The sequence below is a fragment of the Phyllostomus discolor genome, chromosome 2 (genome assembly GCF_004126475.2).
Source record: "Phyllostomus discolor isolate MPI-MPIP mPhyDis1 chromosome 2, mPhyDis1.pri.v3, whole genome shotgun sequence".
Lineage (NCBI taxonomy): Eukaryota > Metazoa > Chordata > Mammalia > Chiroptera > Phyllostomidae > Phyllostomus > Phyllostomus discolor.
Genome location: NC_040904.2, coordinates 13,617,388 through 13,638,093, shown reverse-complemented (window position 1 = coordinate 13,638,093; position 20,706 = coordinate 13,617,388). Strand labels below are relative to the sequence as shown.

At 42.7% G+C, this 20,706-nt stretch overlaps 1 protein-coding gene across 8 annotated transcripts in view; it reads right to left on the bottom strand.

Moving 5' to 3' along the window:
- LOC114489650 (amyloid beta precursor protein) overlaps positions 1-20,706 on the bottom strand; it is a 245,126-nt gene that overhangs the window by 75,733 nt on the left and 148,687 nt on the right. For 4 of the 8 annotated variants that reach the window (XM_028503545.2, XM_036017549.1, XM_036017546.1 and 1 more), the window contains 4 exons: positions 19,402-19,458; positions 7,355-7,488; positions 1,538-1,612; positions 460-618 (listed from right to left, as the gene is read on the bottom strand). In XM_028503545.2, the coding sequence (XP_028359346.1) occupies positions 460-618; positions 1,538-1,612; positions 7,355-7,488; positions 19,402-19,458 (425 nt within the window). The remainder of the gene's footprint in view (positions 1-459; positions 619-1,537; positions 1,613-7,354; positions 7,489-19,401; positions 19,459-20,706) is intronic. The other 4 variants (XM_028503548.2, XM_036017550.1, XM_036017548.1 and 1 more) reach the window with 1 other exon arrangement.

The following is a 20,706-nucleotide window of genomic DNA, read 5'->3' as shown; positions in this document are numbered from 1 at the left end:
TGAGTTTCTTAGAGGCAGCATGTAATTGGGTCTTCCCTATTCATTGAGAAGACCGTTTAATGAAGTTGTAGGTACAGTCTTGCCTAAATCACGTATGACGAGGGGGCTGGGGTAGGTTCCATCCAAAGTGGTTCCCTGATTTCAACTCTACCACGAGAGGCCACCATCCCTGGCCAACCCCCCTGAGTCAGGCCTCGCCCTCCGAGTCCCTGGGAAGCCTGCCCGACTCTTGTGCAGAAAAGCGTGTCTGCTGTGCTGAGACAGCCCTGTGGAGGCAGCTGCCCCGCGGCCCTTTAACCTTCCAGAAGGAATGAAGGGACTCAGGTCGAAGCTCTGAACAATGAAATGTGCTCACAGCTTTTCCCCAGACTGCCTCCTCATGCATGGCCTTCGGAGCCCAGAGCCCCCAGGCCCGCTGCCCAGGCTGTGCACCGAAGTGAGCCGTGAGGCCAGACCTACCCGCGGGGGAACAGCCTGCAGGGCAGTGATGTAGTTCTCCAGGGCCAGGCGGCGGCGGTCGTTGAGCATGGCCTCCACGCGGGCCATGTGAGTCTCCACCAGCTGCTGCCTCTCGTTGGCGGCTTCCTGCTCCAGAGACTCCACTTTCTCCTGGAAATGCTGCCATTGCAAACACATGCACGTGTCATTCGGGAACTGAGCAAGCTGGATGGGGCAGTGTGCTCGAGTCATTGAAAAGGGACATCAAATTTCATTTCATTCAAAGACTTCATCGTCATTCCAGCCTTCGGACCAATACAGCATGTTTTATGGGTTACTCCCTTTCCTGGACCCTATCTCGACACTTAATTTCTCATTGTCAATCAATATTTTACACGGTCTTTGAAGACTGCTTTGACTAACCATAATTTAGGATAAACATATTTATTTATTTATTTTTTAAAAGATTTTATTCATTTATATTTAGAAAGAGGGGAAGGGAAGGAGAAAGAGAGTGAGAGAAACATCAATGTGCTGTTGCCTCTTAAGCATCCCCTACTGGGGACCTGGCCTGCAACCCAGGCACGTGCCCTGACTGGGAATCGAACCAGTGACCCTTCGGTTCACAGACCAGCATGCAATCTACTAAGCCACACCAGCCAGGGCAATTTATGTCTTTTTGAAACTCTAAATTACACTGCATATTAAAAAATATTCCTCTTTTATTCAAAGTATTTTAATTTAAGAAAACGACCATGATAATATCGTATTTACTTAAGATAATTTTGAAAGGAGCTGCCGTTCAACATTGTAATTATTACATAATTTTTGCCAGGGGAAGAAGCAGCAGAAGATTATGGCCACCAAAAAGACAGACTCTTGATTGAAAAGTAGACTGCGAGTTGCAGTAGGAGTTTTACGGAGAAGAACGATGACCTGAGCTAACTGGGAACAAACATAAGGCAGGGTTTGAGCAGCTCCATTACTGGACAACGATGAGCAGTAATCTGAATAATCACACCGGAGTGTGGAGGGCACTTTATGAACGGGGCGGGGGTGCTGGCCGGCGCCTCTCGGTGAGAACGGGCTCAGCTTTTACCTGGATAACTGCTTTCTTATCCGCTTTGGGCAAGTTCTTTGCTTGACGTTCTGCCTCTTCCCACTCTCTCATGACCTACAAAAACAGGAAGACATTTAAATTTAAAATCATAGTTCTTGTTTTCAAATACAGATTTAATGAGCTAGATTGGTTTTTCTTCTATACTTGACACTTGACACAATGATCACATTCCAGTGTTTGTTTCAATACTCTTTGATCTCCCACTAAGATGTAAATCTATCCCCGTAGTGTATTGAACATAAATATTCAAATTCATTTCAGCAATATGGCCCTCTGAAACAAACGTCGTCTTTTTTTCTTTTCCTGAGAAATGGCGGAAGGTCATTTTACTTGGTGAGCACAAACATTGACAACTCATAAAGGACACCTATTTCCTGAACAAGGTCTTCCAACATTCAGTTGAAACCCTGGTTTCAGTCTTTTGGGAAAGCAAGTTATAAAATTTCAAAGAGTGTGGTGGGGATCACATACAACACTTCACACGTGTGTAGACATGCCACGAACAGAGTGCCAACAAGCAGCACATACTGGAGGAAAGAAAAGGATACTTCTGCTGCCAGAAACCCCGAGATCCACCCCACTGAAGGGGTGATGGGTAATCAGAGCCCTCTGCTTACCAACCCACACCATGAACAGCAACAGAGCCCTACATCCCCCTAAAATTCCCCGAGAGTCCATATATGTTCTGAATGCAGTACAATGTATTCTCGGCAAGTAACACTAATTTAATGACCACCAGGCTAAACCATTTTGTAGAAAGATAAAGTTTCCTCCTCTCAGCCTTGCTGTTCACCTAGCATTTCCCTGAGACAAGTTCTCTCATTGATCTGAATGCAGAGGAAAAGTCTGCAGTTGCTGGAAAAAAAAAAGCCTTGAAAATCTTGCCCACCTACAGCGGCCTTTCAAGTGTACTACTTGGTGTCAACTAGTGTTTTTTGTTGTTGTTGTTGTGTGTTTTTTTCTTCAGTGCAACTCATACCCGAGCTAGGTAAAAGGAAGGCCAGAAAGATCAAGTAAGCAAAATGCAGGCCTGGTGACAGATGTTTACTTGCATACTGTGTGGATTTCCAAACCACGAGACGACTTGATTTCTGTTCTGTAAGAGCTGGTTATTTATAGGTGTTTATCCCTAAGGAACTGATTTCCCTGACATCCTTCAAGATCACAAAAAAAGGGAGGCTTGGAGTAAATAACCACTGACAGGCAAGTGCTATGAGATAACACCGCATCAAACATCAAATCACCATGTGGGTTTTTAATGAGATACTTCATTGTATGCTCACATTGACTGGTTGGATAAGATACAGGACAAGCATACTGTGTTGTTTTCACGATATTATGCACCGAATGTAATGAAATATATTCTCAACTGCATTTGACAAGCGTATTAAAAATGACCTAAAAAGTTCATAGCCGAACTGGGAAAAATGCCCCACTGCTATGAAAAGAAGAGAACACAAAAGAAAAGAAACATACCGTCCCAGATGTTCTGGTGTCTCTGAGCTAACAAAGAGCACTAGTGCGCGGGGGTCTGCTGAAGACCACCTTTGCTTTTATGGAGGAGAGATAAGCCTTGCATTAAAAATATTTTAATTTCCTGCTTCAAGAACGTTCACAGTGGCACTATCCTCTTATGTATTCTTTAGACAGGAGTCTCAAAATTAGTTGTGAGGGATGTCAAATGTTTTACTAGAATGTAACAAGATGATTTTCCATATTATATTGAAATGTTTCCAGTTTCATTGTGTATAATCAGAATCTGAGATTACAACTTTAAGAAAGAGAAATCATGGAATACTTAAGATTTATTTAGCCAGTAAACTGAAAATAAACGTTTCTAGAAACATGAAATAAAATGCTGATTTTCAGAGAAATTTAATAATATCCTATACCCTCACAAATAAAACAATCCACCTATAATGTCCCTACTGAAAGATACACACCTCCCTCCGAACAGTGTCTTCCAGCGAGGTAGTGGGTAATAGCTAATATTACTGCTGACCTTATACACACCAGGTCCAGTGTTGAGTGCTTTACACAATCTATCTCATTTCATTGGTCCCTCACAACAGACCATGAGTTAGGCACGGTCATCCCCGTTTTCGAAACCAGTTAAGCAGTTTCCCTGCACAAGGTCATGCAGGGAAAAGATGGAAAAGGAAAGATATACACCAAGCTCTTTGGGGCTCTAAAGACCACGCTTTTGTCCCCTGTGGCCCAGTTGGCTCCTATAAAGTGGCAAATCCAGCAGATGAACCAATTTTATTTATATTTGGTGATGACAGGAAGGGCCATTCTGAGGTGTTGATGCCTATCTTAAAAATAATATACTTAGAGCAAGGTCAACTTTTATTTTAAAGAACTTTTTAAGGGAACAATAAAACTGGGAAGTTCATAACTATTAAAAGTACTTCTAAACTGTTTGGCATCTTCTATTTGCTAGATACTATTTGTAATATATAACAACAGAAATTGACAAGTTCAGCATTACCATGAACCACCACAACAAAAAACCAAAATAAACAAAATCCTCTGTATTTATAAGAAAACAACAAAAACTACAAGTAATTAAAAGGACTGCTTTTTTAAATTAAAAATTCTCAGGTGGTTGCTGCCTATATTCTTATAAAGAAATTTCCCACTGTATGCACAAAACTACCAGCGTCTTCAGGATTTATGGATCTTCAATGACTTGGTTGTTTCACACGGAGACGATGGACAACTAACACGGAGAGATTTAAGAGGCAGGCAAATTCAAAGTCGAAGAGCCCCCAGAATTCAGTACCATAGATTATGGAGGCAGCCTCACTTCCTTATGACCTCTGGAATCCAGCAGATTGCATTCTCTGATCCAGGATAACATCCCTTAAATTATCTCATATAACTAATGACTAAAAGATGAAGAAAATCTATTAAAATGAAGATGCACTAAATCATGGGTTAAATAGATATGCTAAAATAAAATTAAGTTACTACTCTAGGAGAGATTAATAATGTCTAAAACTAATAGAGTATTTGAGCTCAATTATCTTAATGAGATCAAAACAACAAAGGCACTGAGAAAAAACAATGTAGGATTTACAGTTTTTAAAAATAATGACTGAGTTCAAATAAGAAATGCAAGGTTAGTAAAGTGACATATAAACTCACAGGGACTAAAAGTTTACAATTCAGCTGGGAAGATAAGACTTTATATATACGGGGTCTGTCTAGAAAAAGTCAAAGCCATTGTTAATATAATGAGAATGGTTTGCATGACATTGATGTAACCTGGCAGCAAAGAAGAGTGGACTGGAATGCACATGCATGAACAATGATGACTTCACTGTACTAGTCAGTGGGGGTGGTAGATGCCATTGAGTGAGCATGTGTACTGTGTGGCTGTCACATTCAAAATGAGTGAGCACAACAACGAATCTGTATCAAAATTTGCTTGAACAAAATTTTGCTTGCTAAGCTTGAACATTCCTCTGTGGGAACTATTCACATGATTCAGAAAGCCACAGCTACGGGCCACTGGTGATGGGCAGCTTCATCACAACAATATGCCTGCTTATGCATCATGTCTAGTGCAGAGTTTTTTGTGACACATCAAATCACCCAGGTAACTCAACCCTCCTACAGCCCAGATTTGGTGCCCTATGACTTCTGGATTTTCCCAAAACTAAAATCACCTTTGAAAGGGAAGAGATTTCATATAATCGATAAGATTCAGGAAAATACAATGGGGCACCTGGTGACGACTGGGAGAACTGTGTGAGGACCCAAGGTGCCCACTTCAAAGGGAACCAAGGCATCACTGTCATATGTACAATGTTTCTTGTATCTTCTTCAAGAAATGTCTCCATTTTTCATAGTACATGGCTGGATACTTTCTAGACTGACCGTGATAGATATAAAACAATCACTGATAAAATTAAGGATCAAACACACAGAACTGAATGAAACGCAAGAGCAATGACTGCCTGCCCCATTCCGAGGACTACGTGGGGTATGAGGAGTGGGTGGGACTTGCCAATGTGAGGGAGAGTGGAAGGGCGTTTCCAGAGGAAGTTAGTGCTGATGGTGACAGGAAGGCCAAGACAACGTGAGCACGTGCAGAGCAGAGGCCAATGGCTGTTTAATGCTGCCAATATGATGGCAGCAGTTGGGGGTGGGAGAAAAAGCAGGAAGCCTGAAGCTGGGGTGCCGGGGGTTGGGCTGTGAGGACAGGCACTGGGAATGCCTAGTTGAGTGTTCAGTATTTAGTCTTGTTATTTTTTTTTTTTTCTTGTCCCAGATACGAGCTTTGAGGGTGGCGGGAAGCACCTGAAGCCTTCAAAGACAGGAAGTGAGATAGAGTTTAAGTTTAAAGGACATCATCTCAGTGGTAATGGATACAACTCACAGTCATCCTTGATTTTTAAACAAAGACGACACATCAACCTGTGTCTTTCCTACAGAAAACCCCTAGTTTTCAAGAGCCAGCCTCAGGGGAAACCTCACTCTTCCACTACAGCTAGCTTTGTAGCTCAGCTCGCATCTGGGGTTCCATGAAGGCCGACAACCAGAACGGCATATTGTATTCCAGAGCCCAAGCATTATGATTCCGCTTCTCTTCCCCTTGATGTTTATCCCTAAGTAGTCCAAGTATTGTGGTCCCTCTCTTAAAAAACAAACAAAAGAAAGGAATTGTGTTCTGTTGTGTTGTGCCTATAGATACATCAGTAGTTGTATGTTTCAAAACATAGGTTCTATTGTTATTCAGGTGTAGTGAGGCCAATACACCAGGAGACGGCTATCAACGAACACACAGTTTCCAACAGGTCACATGGGCAAGCACAAGGGTCGCTCAGGAGGCAGGGAAAGTGAGAAAAAAAAAACACAGACACAACCTTTATCCTTTATTGTGGTTTGTGAGACAAGGGCGGAGCCAGGCAGGGTCAAGTGGCTCAGCAAGTTTAGGACTGACGGATTTGGGTGACTCGGGTGGGTTCTGGGGTACGGGGGCTGTCAGTCCTTAGGTGCCTGGTACCCAGGCTTGAGGCAAGTAGGGCAGGTTGCTAGTCGCCTACAGTGCAAGAGCCCAAAGAAAAAAGGTAGTTGGGGTGCAGATTTTGAGTGGTTGGTTTGTAATGGAAAGGTGTGTTTACAGACTAATCATTTGCTACCTCTCAGAACTGGCTCGCCCCAGAGGGACAGCCTCTGCAGGGTTAGTAAGGTCTCAGATGCCAGATTGCCAGAAAAAGACAGAAATAAAAAGGCATGATTACTGTAGTCTACTAATGACCCATCTCGATCTTAAAAAAACATATGGAACTAGATGAAATGATTATTATGTTTCACTTCAGTTGTAAGTTTCTATAGTCCTATGAATGAGCACTGTAAGAAATGACTGGATCAAAGATATAATAATCAGCTGCTTAATACAAAAATGTTCTTTAATGGTAACTAAAGAATGTTTTAATGGGTTTTAATTTTTAACATGATGGTTACAGGTCCTCTACATATAGAACAATAAAAGCATTGAGAATGTTGTAAACACTGAATTTCTGCTTCCAAAACCGTATTATACTTCCAACGCTTGGATCTTTCCTAGGTGGGATGCTCAAGAGCATACAACCCGGCCCTCCCAATCAATACCCTACAGCAAATATTTAACATTAAGACTATGTCTTTAAGGATCTGGATAAAATGAAAGACCTCCCCCACCCCTAGATATTCATCTGCCATTGGGCCGCCAAGGAGATTTGAGGCAGAGGCAAGACCCGATTTTCCCTTCGCTGCAGGGGCTGAAGCACGGACGAGCCACAGTACCTGGGACATTCTCTCGCGGTGCTTGGCCTCCAACCTCTCTTTGGCTTTCTGGAAGTGGGCATGTTCATTCTCATCGCCAGGGGTCTCCAGGTACTTGTCAACGGCGTCAGGGGTGCTGGCTGCTGTGGTAGGAACTACAAGTAGAAGGGAAGAAGGTCTGAGAAAGAGAAGCAGACTATCCAGTCATTTCAAAGAAAGCCATAGTTTTCGTTTATTCCAGAACAAAGAGTTTAGTACAGACGCACACACAAGATGTTAATGCTGTTTAAGAGGATACCACGAGACACTGCCCAGCACCTAAGATGAGTGTCACCCCTTTCAAGAATCAGGTGAAGGAAAGTCTTGAAAATAGTCCCTTTAGTGATTATAATATTATACTTAAAATCCTTTGCAAAACAAGCAGGCATGGAGCAAAAACAGTTGGTACTTAATACAGACATGGCGTCCTAATGCCTAGGCTTTGCGAAATTAATTTTTGTAATCTTGAAAGTAAATGATGTATCATCAATACTATGCCTTAAGATTCCTACAAAAGCCAAAGAAATCTCAAAATTAGTCTACTGTAGAATAATTGCACCAGAGTAAAGGTAAATCCTACACTCTACATTTTCTGTTTTAGATAGCTTGATTACACACCGTCTTTTCTGAAAAAAACATTTTAAACACTACCAAACTCAAAAAGTTAATAAATGAATTTTTGAAATCATAAAAGAAACTTTCTACTTCCACAAATTTGGCCATAGTCAACTGATTCATACGACTAGTTGTCAAAAAGGAAGTGATTTCTATTCTGAATTCCAATAATACCTCTGAGCAATATTACTGAATTGCAACATATACTGCTATATTATGTGGAAACGTAAATACCCATAAAATTGGAGTGTGCATTATAAAACAAAAATGTCTTAATTCACATGCTGAGTGAATCATAATGCCTATGCAAGCAGTTTTCCAAAAGATCAGATCAGAATTCTAGTAAGAATTCAGAGCATTTATGAGCTTATTTTTTTAAGTTAAAAATATTTTGATATAAAGAAGAAGCTAAATCAACCAACCCCCCCCAATAGAATAAAAATAGATGTTTGCAACTATGTTCTCAGGCCAAATCAATTTGTTTTTTATTCAAAAGATAATTCAAGTCTCCCTAATGTTCTAAGTATTCTTCACTAATCTTCTCTAATTACTGGACTATTATATTTGAAATACAAAACTTCCAAAAAGACTTGAATGAGAAGAATTTATGGTTATATGATTTTGAAACTAAACTCTAAGATCAATGTCTTTTATACATGCTTTAAAAAAACACCTGGAATGTTAAGATTCCATTGGCCCCAAGATTTGCACCAAAACCAGAGGCTTTTTTGTTACACAATTAAATATTATCATTAAAGAGAAACATTCATTCTGGTTTCGTTCCTTCTATTCCAATCACTGCTTAATAATTATTAAAAAAATAAGAGCAGTTAAGGTATCTATTCGGGTTTTCAAGGGCAAGGAAGGATGTGGGACATATTCCTGACTTTTTTTCTCCAATACTTCTGTGTCCACCCCTTACAACCCCACCAGTGGATTTGGAGTCAGTTGGTCTGGGATTGGTACAGGGCATACATACTGAAAAACATCTGTCCCCAGTTTTGTTTAGTAGACAAGGGAGAGGTTATTTCAACAGCAAAAGGAAGAAGAAAGGCAGGAGCATGAGCTTTGCAGTTGGGCCCAGCTTGATTTCAGACTTAGCCACGCTGAGGCCCAGGGCTGTAACAAGTACTCTGTGTTCCGGTGTCCTCGCCTATCACACCAGTGACTGGGAGCATCAGGAGAGGGAGAGCCACACCACACGTCAGTCACCCTGCAGAAAGACGGCCTCCTGTAGGCACACTTCCTTCCGCCTTAGCTTACTATATCCTAACTCAAAATGGGGAACTTACACCGCCACTGAAAAATGAGCTACTTTTCTTTCAAATCCACTGAAAATAAATTACGCACAGGACCGTGAAGTACCAACTGCAGAAAAAAATGTGGATTTTTTTCCTAAGAAATTTTCTGTATAACCCGCATAAAAGACTGCAATTATTAAAAATAAGTTCTTAATTCTAAGACTAAAAGGTAATTTTCCATGTAAAATCTTGTTTTTGTAAAAACACAAAAAACACACAAGCAAAATAAACAAAGGTAAATATCTTCCTGCAACTCAAGCAAATCACTAAACAAGAATGTCTGAGTTAATCGTTTTCCCAACTTATAATGGAAATAGCATTTAGCATTTTAAAATTCATTTCCCATGGTTTTAATCATCATCACTGGTACAGCTCAAGGGAGAACAAGTTAAAATTCTTTTTGGCACAGAATAATCTGGCAGAATGACAAAATTAGGCAAATCAAATTTTACATTTACATAAATAAAAATGTCTGGGGCTATATTCCCTGATCAGGATGGCCAGGGGCCGTAAGCGTGTTCATCTTATCATGGCACCCTCTCTGGAGGAGTGGAATTATAAAACTTACTATATAAGTAGAAAGGCTCTCCAACACTTATGATTTGCAAATATTGTCTACTGTTATGGAAAGGAGGAAGACACTAAAACCTGAGCCTCGTTAGCCTACGCTGAAATACAGTTTTACAATATTGAGAAGAAAATAATAAAGACACGAGCACGTGAAGTACATTTAACAAGATTAAGAATATTTCATGTATCAGCCCTGGCTGGCGTAGCTCAGTGGATTGAGCGTGGGCTGGGAACCAAAATGTCCCAGGTTCGATTCCCAGCCAGGGTACATGCCTGGGTTGCAGGCTATAACCCCCAGCAACCACACGTTGATGTTTCTCTCTATCTCCCTCCCTTCCCTCTCTAAAAATAAATAAATAAAATCTTAAAAAAAGAATATTTCACATATCAAACATTTTTTAAGCATGTGGAAATAAATACAAAGCCGTGTTACACACTTATTCCATTCTGTCAAGCTATTTTTCTTTTTAGAGTACAATCCTTGTTAGTGACCTCTGCTCCTCCAGCTGAGAACCTCAAGGGGAGCTGTCTCTCTTCCCATCCTTTATTCAAACATTTTCACCATTCACACTAATAATGCATCTCAATCAGTGTGAGTGAAGTTTTCTTGTGTTCGTATCAGCCAGCAAACCGGATCGCTATCCCGTCAAGGAGAGGGGAAGGGTGACACATCTCGATATTTTCAAAATGAATTTAGCATTTCATGACCACTACCCTGCAGCTGGTGAGGAGGACGGGGAGAACATTTTAAGGAGGAGTTTGTGCAGACAACTCATCTTCTATTTCTCCAATATTCCTACATGGGAAGACACTGTCATACCAGGACTGGCTGCCACTGGGTGGTCAAGTCTGCGCTAGACCAGAGACATCACAACAAGGATGGTGGTGGGGGCAGGAAAGCCCGCACGCTATGCCCTGACACTTTCAAGGCAGCTCCCTCGGGAAGGGACAGGCTCAGGGAGTATCAGAGCATGTTCCCGGGCACAGAGGAACAGGGAGCTGGGCCTGGCGGTCACCGGGGTCACCTGAACCACTTGGAAAGTGAAGACAGATTGGCTTCAGGAGGGTTCATTTTTGTGTTGTTTGTAAAACTTCCACAAGGCAGTTTATACTGTTCAGACACCTCTGAGGTGCCCTGGATACTGGGATATGGGCCCAGATTTCCCAGTTGGTCAAATCATAAAGCCTCCCTTCATGAGGGCCTACTGTGTGAGTCACTCCACACACGTTCCCCTTTAACGTGTGGGGAGAAGAAAAACTACCCTGTTACATATACTGCACAGAGGGGAAATACTCTTCATCTAGCATACTCACATCCCCAGATACAGAGAAATAAATCTGAATTTGGGATTCGGAAAACCACCAACAGGCTGTAAAGTTAATATTTAGAGCAGAAAGGGATAGTCCACGGACGTGTCTAGGGCATTGGAAAGGGTCTGTTTTGGTTAATGAACAACGTGAACTGGCCCAAAACATACTTTGCTATGGTGTCTGTCGGCCTGTTTTCCAGGCTGCTCCTGCTTTGTAGGCCACCTGGCAAACCACCTCCAGCCAGTGCTCACCAGAAGCAGGATTATGAAACTAGGGTCAAAGGGAAAGGTCCCATAGCCCTTGAGACTGAATAATCTGCCAGCCCTCAGCCCCTGTTTGGACATGCTCATTCATTCTTTCCGCAAACAAGTTTGCTGGGTACAGTCACCTTTCCAAACAAAACGAGACTTAAAACTCAGGGTTAAGCATTTTTAGTTCTAGATTTCGACTGCTAGCTACTAAGTCCTAAACAGCACTCCCACCATCATCTACGTGTGTCTTTGACTCTTGGATGACCTTCCTACCAATGTTCTTAGTCTCATAACAGCTTGGTAGCATACTGTGGGAGGTATACCATTTATACACAGCATGGGCGTCTGCCCCTAATACCACGTGAAAAAATACAACAGCAAACTAGTTCTATTCACAGCACGTTACTGCCTCAAGAAGAACGAACACCCTGCTTCCAAAAGCTTGGGACAATTCTGGATGAGAAATGCTTTTGATATAAGCTGCATCCCATTTTTTCTGTGCAACCCTGGGAGGTCAGAGGTATCTGAGAGGCTGAGCCAGTAGCCCACAGGTGGACTAGGCTGCCTTCAGAGAGACTGCTCATTCCTTCATTCCCCCAAGGGAAATGACAGCTTCTACTCTACGTGAGGCGTGGGGAAGAAACCAGTGAGCCAACAAAGACCCTTGTCTTTGTGGAGTTGTGTTCTAGTGAAAGAAACAACCATCTCACGAAATAGGAATTCACATGGTTAATACGTGACCCGTATTATGGAGAAGAAGAGAAATAGAGCAGTGCTGAGAGGAATCAGGAGGGCCGGGGGCGGGGGGTGGAGGAGAAAGACAGTGGCCAGGCTGGGTCTCACTGTGGCAACGTCTACAGAACAGCCCCCCTTTCCAGGCACCCGCTGCAAGAACAGGGCAGGCAGATGGAGAAACTCGCACAAAGGCCCTGAGAGGTGAGTGTGGCTGGAAAATTCCAGGATGGGCGAGGTCCACGTGGCTGAGCTGAAGGAGCAAGGGAGACAAGTAGTGAGAGAGGCAGGGCCCGCGTGGGTTGCTTTAGTGAAGAGCAAACATGTGCTTTAAAGGATCCGCCTGCTAAGGCACAAAGCTGTCAGAAGGAGAGCTTTAAAGAGGAAAACACAAAGGGGAAGGCGGCTTGGAAAAGTGGCAGGGAGGTGGTGAGGGGTTCTCACTACGTGTCCCCCCGACCCTACCCCCCCAACACAGATGAGAAGGATCAGATTCACCCCGTTACCACAAAACGCTGTTACCTAAACCACAGGTAACCAAACACTAAGGGAGATACGGTTTTCTCATGCGTGAGGGCTCATTTCAGTTTTAGAAATGATGCACCGACACTTGTCACAACACTTCCACTTCCCATTGTCATCTCTGCGTAGCACCTGCCAGGGCTCGATTTTTTTTTGGGGGGGGAGGTGGAGGGTGAAGAGGAGCAGCTTTGCTTCCAGTGTATTAATGAATCCTGGTACTGTTCCCAGTGTTCCTGTCACACAATACACTGCCATGACTGGGGACTCGATGCCAGCAAAGCATTTCCGTTCCTGCTTCCCCTTTATCATGATAAGGGAGGTTACTTCAAAACGAGGTGGGAATGGGTATCATCTGCGGGCTGCAGTGGAAGTCCCGCTCCTTGCCCGTTTGCAGGGCCCCTGTATCGGACACAACATCAGATGGGAGCGTCCACACACCAGATGCCCATTTCAGGTCTGACTGTACAATCACCACATGGTATTCCATTTCACATTCGCACCAAAGACAACAAAGAACACGGTGTCCCCAACCACAGACATCATGAAAAATTGCCCCAATGACTTTGCTATTGGTTGGCTTCCTTCAATGTCTAGGGCGACACATAAATTTGTAGTCATAAATGGGCTCAGGATGCCAAAAGAGAATAATCCCACCTTCAAATAGTAACAACTGCAAACACCGACGTCAAGCCACGAGGCAAATGTTTCCCTTCACAGAAGCCCATACATGGCATCTAGTCAATATACTAACATTAGATTCTAACGAGAAAATCCGATTAGTCTCCTTTTGCCAGCAGAAAGGCGATGTATTACCTCCATAGCAATGACAATAGAAAATGAAAGTAAATTAAGACCTATGTAAGTCCTTGCCTCATCACTGAAAATGCGATTTTATACTAAGCTAGCAACACTGTCACTTGAAATGGCTGTGATTTATAGGAGAGGTGGCAATGGGGGTAATTTATATACAGGTGAACCATAAACCTGTAAAGAACAATTTTGTGTGAAAATTTAATCTCAAAACCTGGCAGAGCTCTGCGGACTGCCACCTCGACTTTTCTTGTTTGGAAACAAGGGTTCCACACGTCTCTAATTCTGCAACAGCAAAAATCCCTAATGCACGCGAAACCCCAAGATCTATCACCACCACCACATCCGAGTTGGGGGAACCATTTGTAATGTGAAAATAGGCTGTGATCCTTAAATGGGGTTACGCACTCTCCAAACACAGAAAGAACAAAGGCGCGTTCCCCGGTATGCCCTCGGATCATTCTCCGGCAGCCCAAGTGGTCGTGGCTGGCGGACTCTCAATGCATCATGTGGACACACGTAATAAAAATGTAATCTATGCTGTGTTTACTCTGCCCCAGCCGGCCCGCATTTCTTTTTTATGTCTTACGGGCACGCACTGACATGGGAGTTTTGTCAAATCTATGAAATGAGCGTAGTGAGAATGGATGCTGGTGTTATTTTTATTTAATATCTACATCCCACTGAACACAGGGCACCACAATTGAAAAGCATCTTTTGAAGTCTGAATCCAAAATATGTGTGTGAAGCAACAGTGGTAAGGACTGGCATCTAGACCTTCTTCATCTTGGGTTGTTTTTTTTTTTCTCAATATGCTGGAAGCAATTTCCAACTTCGTTAATGATGGATCGTAGGGGGAGGACCTGTCGCAGCTGCTCAGCACTCAACCGATGAGTTCAAAAAGTCAAAACCTTCAACATTGTCCGCTTTCATAGAAGCTGTAGCAGTCAAAGCCAGGTGAACTGTTAACCTCTATGGAGGTCTTCAGGATAAAACCAATTTCGTTTTATTCCAGCCTTCCACAGCAAGCCTTGCCTATGCTTGTATATTTTATTTTACATTGTTATTTAATTCCATCTCATACTTGGGTCTGATCTCATCTCATCAACCAAACTGTCAAGTTACTGAAAGCAGGGTATTTGATTTACTCTCCTGGTGTCCTTTAAAATACCTAGCTCATCACCAGCTCATCCTGGGCTCAGGAGTAATGGTTTTATTAAACCAGAGGCTGGCCTGCTGGCCTGCTTTTGTAAACCATGATTTATTGGACACAGCCGTATCTAGTCACTTGTCAGCCAGCTGTGGCTACTACCAAGCTACAACGACCGAGTTGAATACATGTTAACAGAGACCATGTGATCTACAAAAACCTAAAGTATTGACTATCTGGCCTTTTAAAGAAAACTTCTGCTGACCCTTCCTTAAACTGCTTACTCTTCTTTGGAAATAGCTAAAGAATACAGCACATATATAATAAGCATTGTTTTTTTTTTTTTTTTTACTGTTCTGAGTAAATAAGCTTAGTATTTTTTCTTTTTAAATGCTGGTTTGCAGAGCAAATCAACAGTTTTCCGTGGTGGGGTTTCTCACCGTGGCGGCTCAGACCTTCTCGTCCTGACCACTCCTGGACGCCGGAGATGCAGCATCTCATACCCGATAATCTAACAGGTTTTGTTGGCACTGATGGGACATATAATTTAATGTACCACCACATCTGTTAATGCTTTTAATTGTTTTTAGTAATGCTTAGCTCTTTTATAAAAACATCACCGTTCTCTTAGTGTTCGGGAAGGTGGTTAATGGAAACTAAGCGTTGCTGTTTCACAATCGGAAGAACAAACACGTGGGATTAAGAGTAATGGTTCAAGTCCGGCCAAAGACTGAATGGCCTTGATGTGATGACAGCACAACTCTGGGCTAGGGTGGCACATTCCACTCCAAGGCCACACGGTGAGCCATCCACAGTTTGCAGATTGTCTGCTTCTGAGGCAACAACCTTAGAACTTGGGATGGTGGTTTGGCCTGATTTGATACATTCCCTGGAAGATGACCAGTACATTCTGTGTGGGCCATGTGGATGTGAGCAGACATCAGTTTTTATTGCTTCCCCAATCCTGCATGAGGCCAGATCTACACTTTTACAAAGAACCTGTGGCCATAAACACAATCCCAAGCTACATCCTAGAAGCCAGGGAACCTGGGTAAGCAAGGCTACGTGGTAGCTCTACGTACGGCTGTTCTCTAGCAGGTGCTGGGATTCTGTGAAACCAGGAAGACGCAGAGAGAGGAGGATGCGGTGGTGTGCGGCGAACACCCACTTCTACCCCAGGGGCCTGCTGATTTATTCTCTGCTTCCCTAACAGTTCTTACAGTAGAGTAGGAAAAGGGTGAGGCCTCTAACAAAAAGTCAGAAGAGCAACTTCTACCTTAACTTGCCAATATCCAGGGTTACGATAGTGGCCTCACACATTCAATTTCATAAACATTGGTGGAGAACTGGACACTTCGGACATTCTAACATTTCAACGTGCCTTCCAGTGTATGGGAAGAGTACATGTTTTCGTCAGCCTGGTTTTATTTCTGAATCAGACGTGGGCACACTAATAGTCAAGGTCAGAGGTTCTCAAAAGGGGGTGATTTTGTTTACCGCCCAATGAGAGCACATTTGGCAAAGTCTAGAGGTATTTGCAGTTATCACAGCTGGGGTGGTGTTACTGGCATGCAGTGGGGAGAGGCCGGGGATGCTGATCTGCATGCTCCAGGCACCCACAACAGGGAGTTATCCAACCCTAAACATCAATAATGCAGAAGCTGAGACCTTGCTGCAGGTGTTGTTTATACCACAACTCACCCCAAGAAAAGGAGCAAGATGGGTCATTTGTCATTCTCTTTGGTCACACCCCTTGGTATAGCAGTTGGCTGACTCAAAATGCACATGATATTCTTTGTGAGATTAAATGCCACCTGAGAGGCAGTCTGATGGGGAGAATACCACACACACACACACACACACACACACACAGATCATACTCTCATCTGAAACAAACTAATCAATTAAATGCGTGTGTATTAATGTCACTGTTCACAAAGACTGCACGGGCAGGCTGAGTGTGAAACTCTTGCACTGTTTCCAACCCAAATGGGCAGACGAAAAAGTGACGTCAGAAACCATTCAGGTCTCACGAGATTCTTTACCCCAAATGGGAAAGGGATTTTCAAAAGGATTCAAATCCCTAAGTTTATTTGTAAAACGAAAGCTCTTAGCATCACATCTCTATGCTTGCTATCAATAGCTTAATTATTACCTATGATACAAACCCCCCAAATTAGGTGTCCCTTAAAATTGCAATGTTCCAAGTTTTTTTTTTATGACAAAGACTAAAAATCTAGAAATATCTAATTATAATAATAAGTCTTGACAGGAAAATTATTGTACTTCAAATGCAGACCATCACACATTTTTCTCTAATATGTGCAATTTTATATCAGTGTAACTAAAAAGCATTTTCTGTCTCAGTTCACATTTTTTATGTAATCGGAAGTAACTCGGACTGAGAAACCCGTAAAACTGTCGACCACCTCTATGAAAAGAGATTCCCTCTCACCAGGTTGACGAGGGCGCCCTGGGGTTGGTGGAGGGGCCCAGTGCGAGCCCAAGTTGCTGAATCAAAGGGGCCCGTTCCCCTTTCCAGTCCTGGCTCACGTTCTCCAATGCCAGCCTGCTGTCTGCATTTGACCTCCAGATGACCATGACTTTTTCAATTCAAAAGTGCAGCTTTGCTATAAATAAGACGGTATAGCTGCCCAGGCTATAAATAACTAAAAATTATACGCTTTCTCCAGTCTGTTTGTACTAACGCTGCAAAACCCTTCACTTGCTGTGATTGAAGAGTCTCTGTAGGTAGATAAGAAAACATAACTGCTAGAGTGTCAGGATCCCAAACACACTACAAACAGAGGGAGAAAACTACTGGGAAAGGGGATATTACAAAAAATTTTCAATCTCTTTCTGGAGGAGTTGAGAACGCGAGTACTTGAAGAAAATAAAGTTATCAAGGGATGATGTCCATTTCCATTAATTAATGACAAAGGGAATACACAATTATTTTTATATGCCATAATAATATAAAATAGAACTTAAAGTAAAAAATATATTGTTTTGTAAGAGGATGAGAAAGACATTCAATTCATTGAGGCGTGCTATAGTCATGGCATTTACAAAAAGTGTTTTTAATATATTTCATCCAATTTTTACTACCTTCTATATCCCTGAAATGTGCATCTGAACCTCAAATGTAATTTTTCCTAATCTAGAAAACAATGTCGGAACCAGCCACTTGCCCATTTGGAATATGGAGCGCAGCCAGAATAGCATTTCAGTTTCAAACCTGGCCCTGCCACTTTTGATGGCTGGGGAAGAAAAGTCACTAAGCTCTTAAAGCCTCATGTTCCCATGTGCAAAAAGGGAGTGAGGTAAATGCCCACCGAGTATTCCTGGGAAAAATAAATGACCCATGAAAATGCCGAGTGAAACCCAACACGCCCCACAGATCGATGTCTTATCAAACTGACAGTGTCATTTCTGCAGTTCTCCCCAGTCCTTCTCTGTCTACTCACTCCCGATACTTTCCATGTTCTTAGAAAGAATGTTGTTTCACAATCATAGGAAATACGTTGGTTGTGACAGTAAAAAACCACATCCTTCAACAGTTATACCTAATTTGAATGCATTTGAATCTCATGGAGGCCATTAAAAAACTTTTCTATGATAGCATCTTTTGTAAATTACACAGCTCTCCAACTATAATTGATCTTTTTTTCTTAAAAAAAGATAATCGGTCTCATCAATTTTGAGACTAGATTTTTTTTCAGGATAACATAGGAAAATGCGAATTTTCTGGTGATTACCGGAGGGAAAAGGGGTTGGGGAGGCAGAACAGGGTGGAGGGGGGTCTATACGCTGATGGAATGGGGCCTGACTTGGTGAACACACAATACCATACACAGATGATGTGTTATAAAACTGGGCACCCGAAACCTATATAATTTTATTAACCAATGTTACCACCATCAAACAAACAAGAAATGCTAATTTTCATAATATCTAAGCTACAACGGAAGGTCGGTGCCTTCTTGCAGCAGTCACAAACATGAATAGTGCACACCTTCCCTAACCTAACACTGGATTAGTCCATTTCTGGATGTCATCCAAATTTAAAAATGAGTAGCTGTGAGTCTGGCACCACATTTTTAAACCAAGAGAGACTGGTATGCCAGCTGCAATCATTACGAAATACACACACTGTACGGTAGGCTGACATCATACTTCTTCAGAGGAAGCTCTTTCTCTACATCTTAATGACCGTGTCCCACTAGTGCGCACTCGGGGACAGGTGGCAGAGATGGTTCTGCATTCTGAAGTGGCCTTTCACCTCCTTAAGGGTGACAGCTGTCTTACGACACACACCTGGAGCCAGTGCATGTGCCTTAGTGCCCTCAGTTAGTACAATGTATTGAACACGAAATATTTTTTCCCTGGGAAGCAAGTCACTTATAAACATAGCCTCTTGTTAAACTGTGGCATCTGTGAGTCGTAGGTAATAAAACAGCAATGCCAAATAAAAAACAATAATCATGTTGTATATACCGTAGTTGACAGAACCATGCTAACTACAAAGGAAACTGACTGGAAATAGAAGCAGCTTAATCGAGGCCCTTAGCTGGACGTCTGAGGTTGTCTGGCAAAATCAGACGTAATTATGAGCAAGGAAATGGAAACAGACATCTTATTAAAAAGACAGGTAGGAAGTTCAAGAAACACAGAACCATGCACAGAAGGTGAGGATGCTGGACTTAAAATCCAGCCATGCAATGTCCTTCTCCCCTCCCCGCGGCCCCCATGGGATTTACAACATACGTTTACCAGCATCTTGGGGAAGAAGCTCCGGGGCAGTCTTGAGTAAACTTTGGGACACTATGGAGAAAATAAAAGAACATAACTAAAAACAAAAATTGAAACATGCGGATGATGGCTGAAACTCACTCACACGATTCCACTAACCAAAGGGAAAAACAAAAACAAAATCACGGAATTCTGTACAAAAGCTAAGCAAATGTCCTGAGTTTTGGCCCCAGCATGCAACCAAAGTCAACATATAAAAGCATAAGATATATTTCCACAATAACATCTTAGAATGCTGGATATTAGAATGCGGGTTCTTGGGTGTCTCTGATAGGACACCCAAGTAGCCTGTGGAAGCATTTCTTGCTCCCATTCTCCCTCCTTAGTGTCCAGCATCACCAATCCCCTCCCCTCTGTTCTCCAGGGAAACTCGGCTGTTTCACCTGCTCACAGGGCAGCCGGCTTCTTGCTCTCGGCTCTGGCTCTATGTCGAGCCTTTACTCTTCACGTATCTGCCCACCTTCCTAAGTGACCTGCAGCCTCTCATGTTTGCTACTTGATAAATCATTCTGTAACCCACTTTCCCTAAAACAAAGTACTGCCTGGCTTATCCATTACATCTTTCTTGAGAGCAGGTACCTTTTACAAATCTCAGCAAAAAAAGTGTGCCATCAAGGGCACCTCCAGAGACTGCACCTGACCTGTGGGTCCGCTGCTCGCTCCAGGCCTGGCTCAAACCAAACTGATCAAAAGGAGAGGGTGTGTGCAGGGGCTGCTGCAGGTTTATTTAAAAAAAATTTTGGGGGGGTGTTTCCAACACTTGAGGCAAATTCGTCACTGCTAATAATTAAAAAAAAACCTTTTATATGTTACATGCACCCATATTTACACTCCAAGAAAAAAAATTCACCTCAGGGAAAATGCCAGAAAATTTCCCCCAGCAGCCACACCAGTCAGAATCCCTTTAACAAACGCCCTTTGTTCAAGAGGGTCCAGGCAAGAGAGCCCCCATTGTGCTCCATGTTACCTGACCTAATTAACTTCTTTGTCTGAAACTAAAGAAAGGAGTTGTTTGAGCTAGAAGGGGCAACCACCCAATCAGAGCCAGGAAGAGATGCCTGAGAGTTACCCTTCCTACACCTGTTCTCCCACAGGGCCCAGGTGGAGTCATCTCCTACACCAGACACCCGCAGGAACTTTCCATCCGATGCCACTTGGATGCCAGGCTTCACGATAGAAGGTCTTAATGGTGCAGGTCCTGTTTTTGTGTGGCCTAATCCTATGATCACACCGGAAAACCGTTCATATAATCCCTGAAAG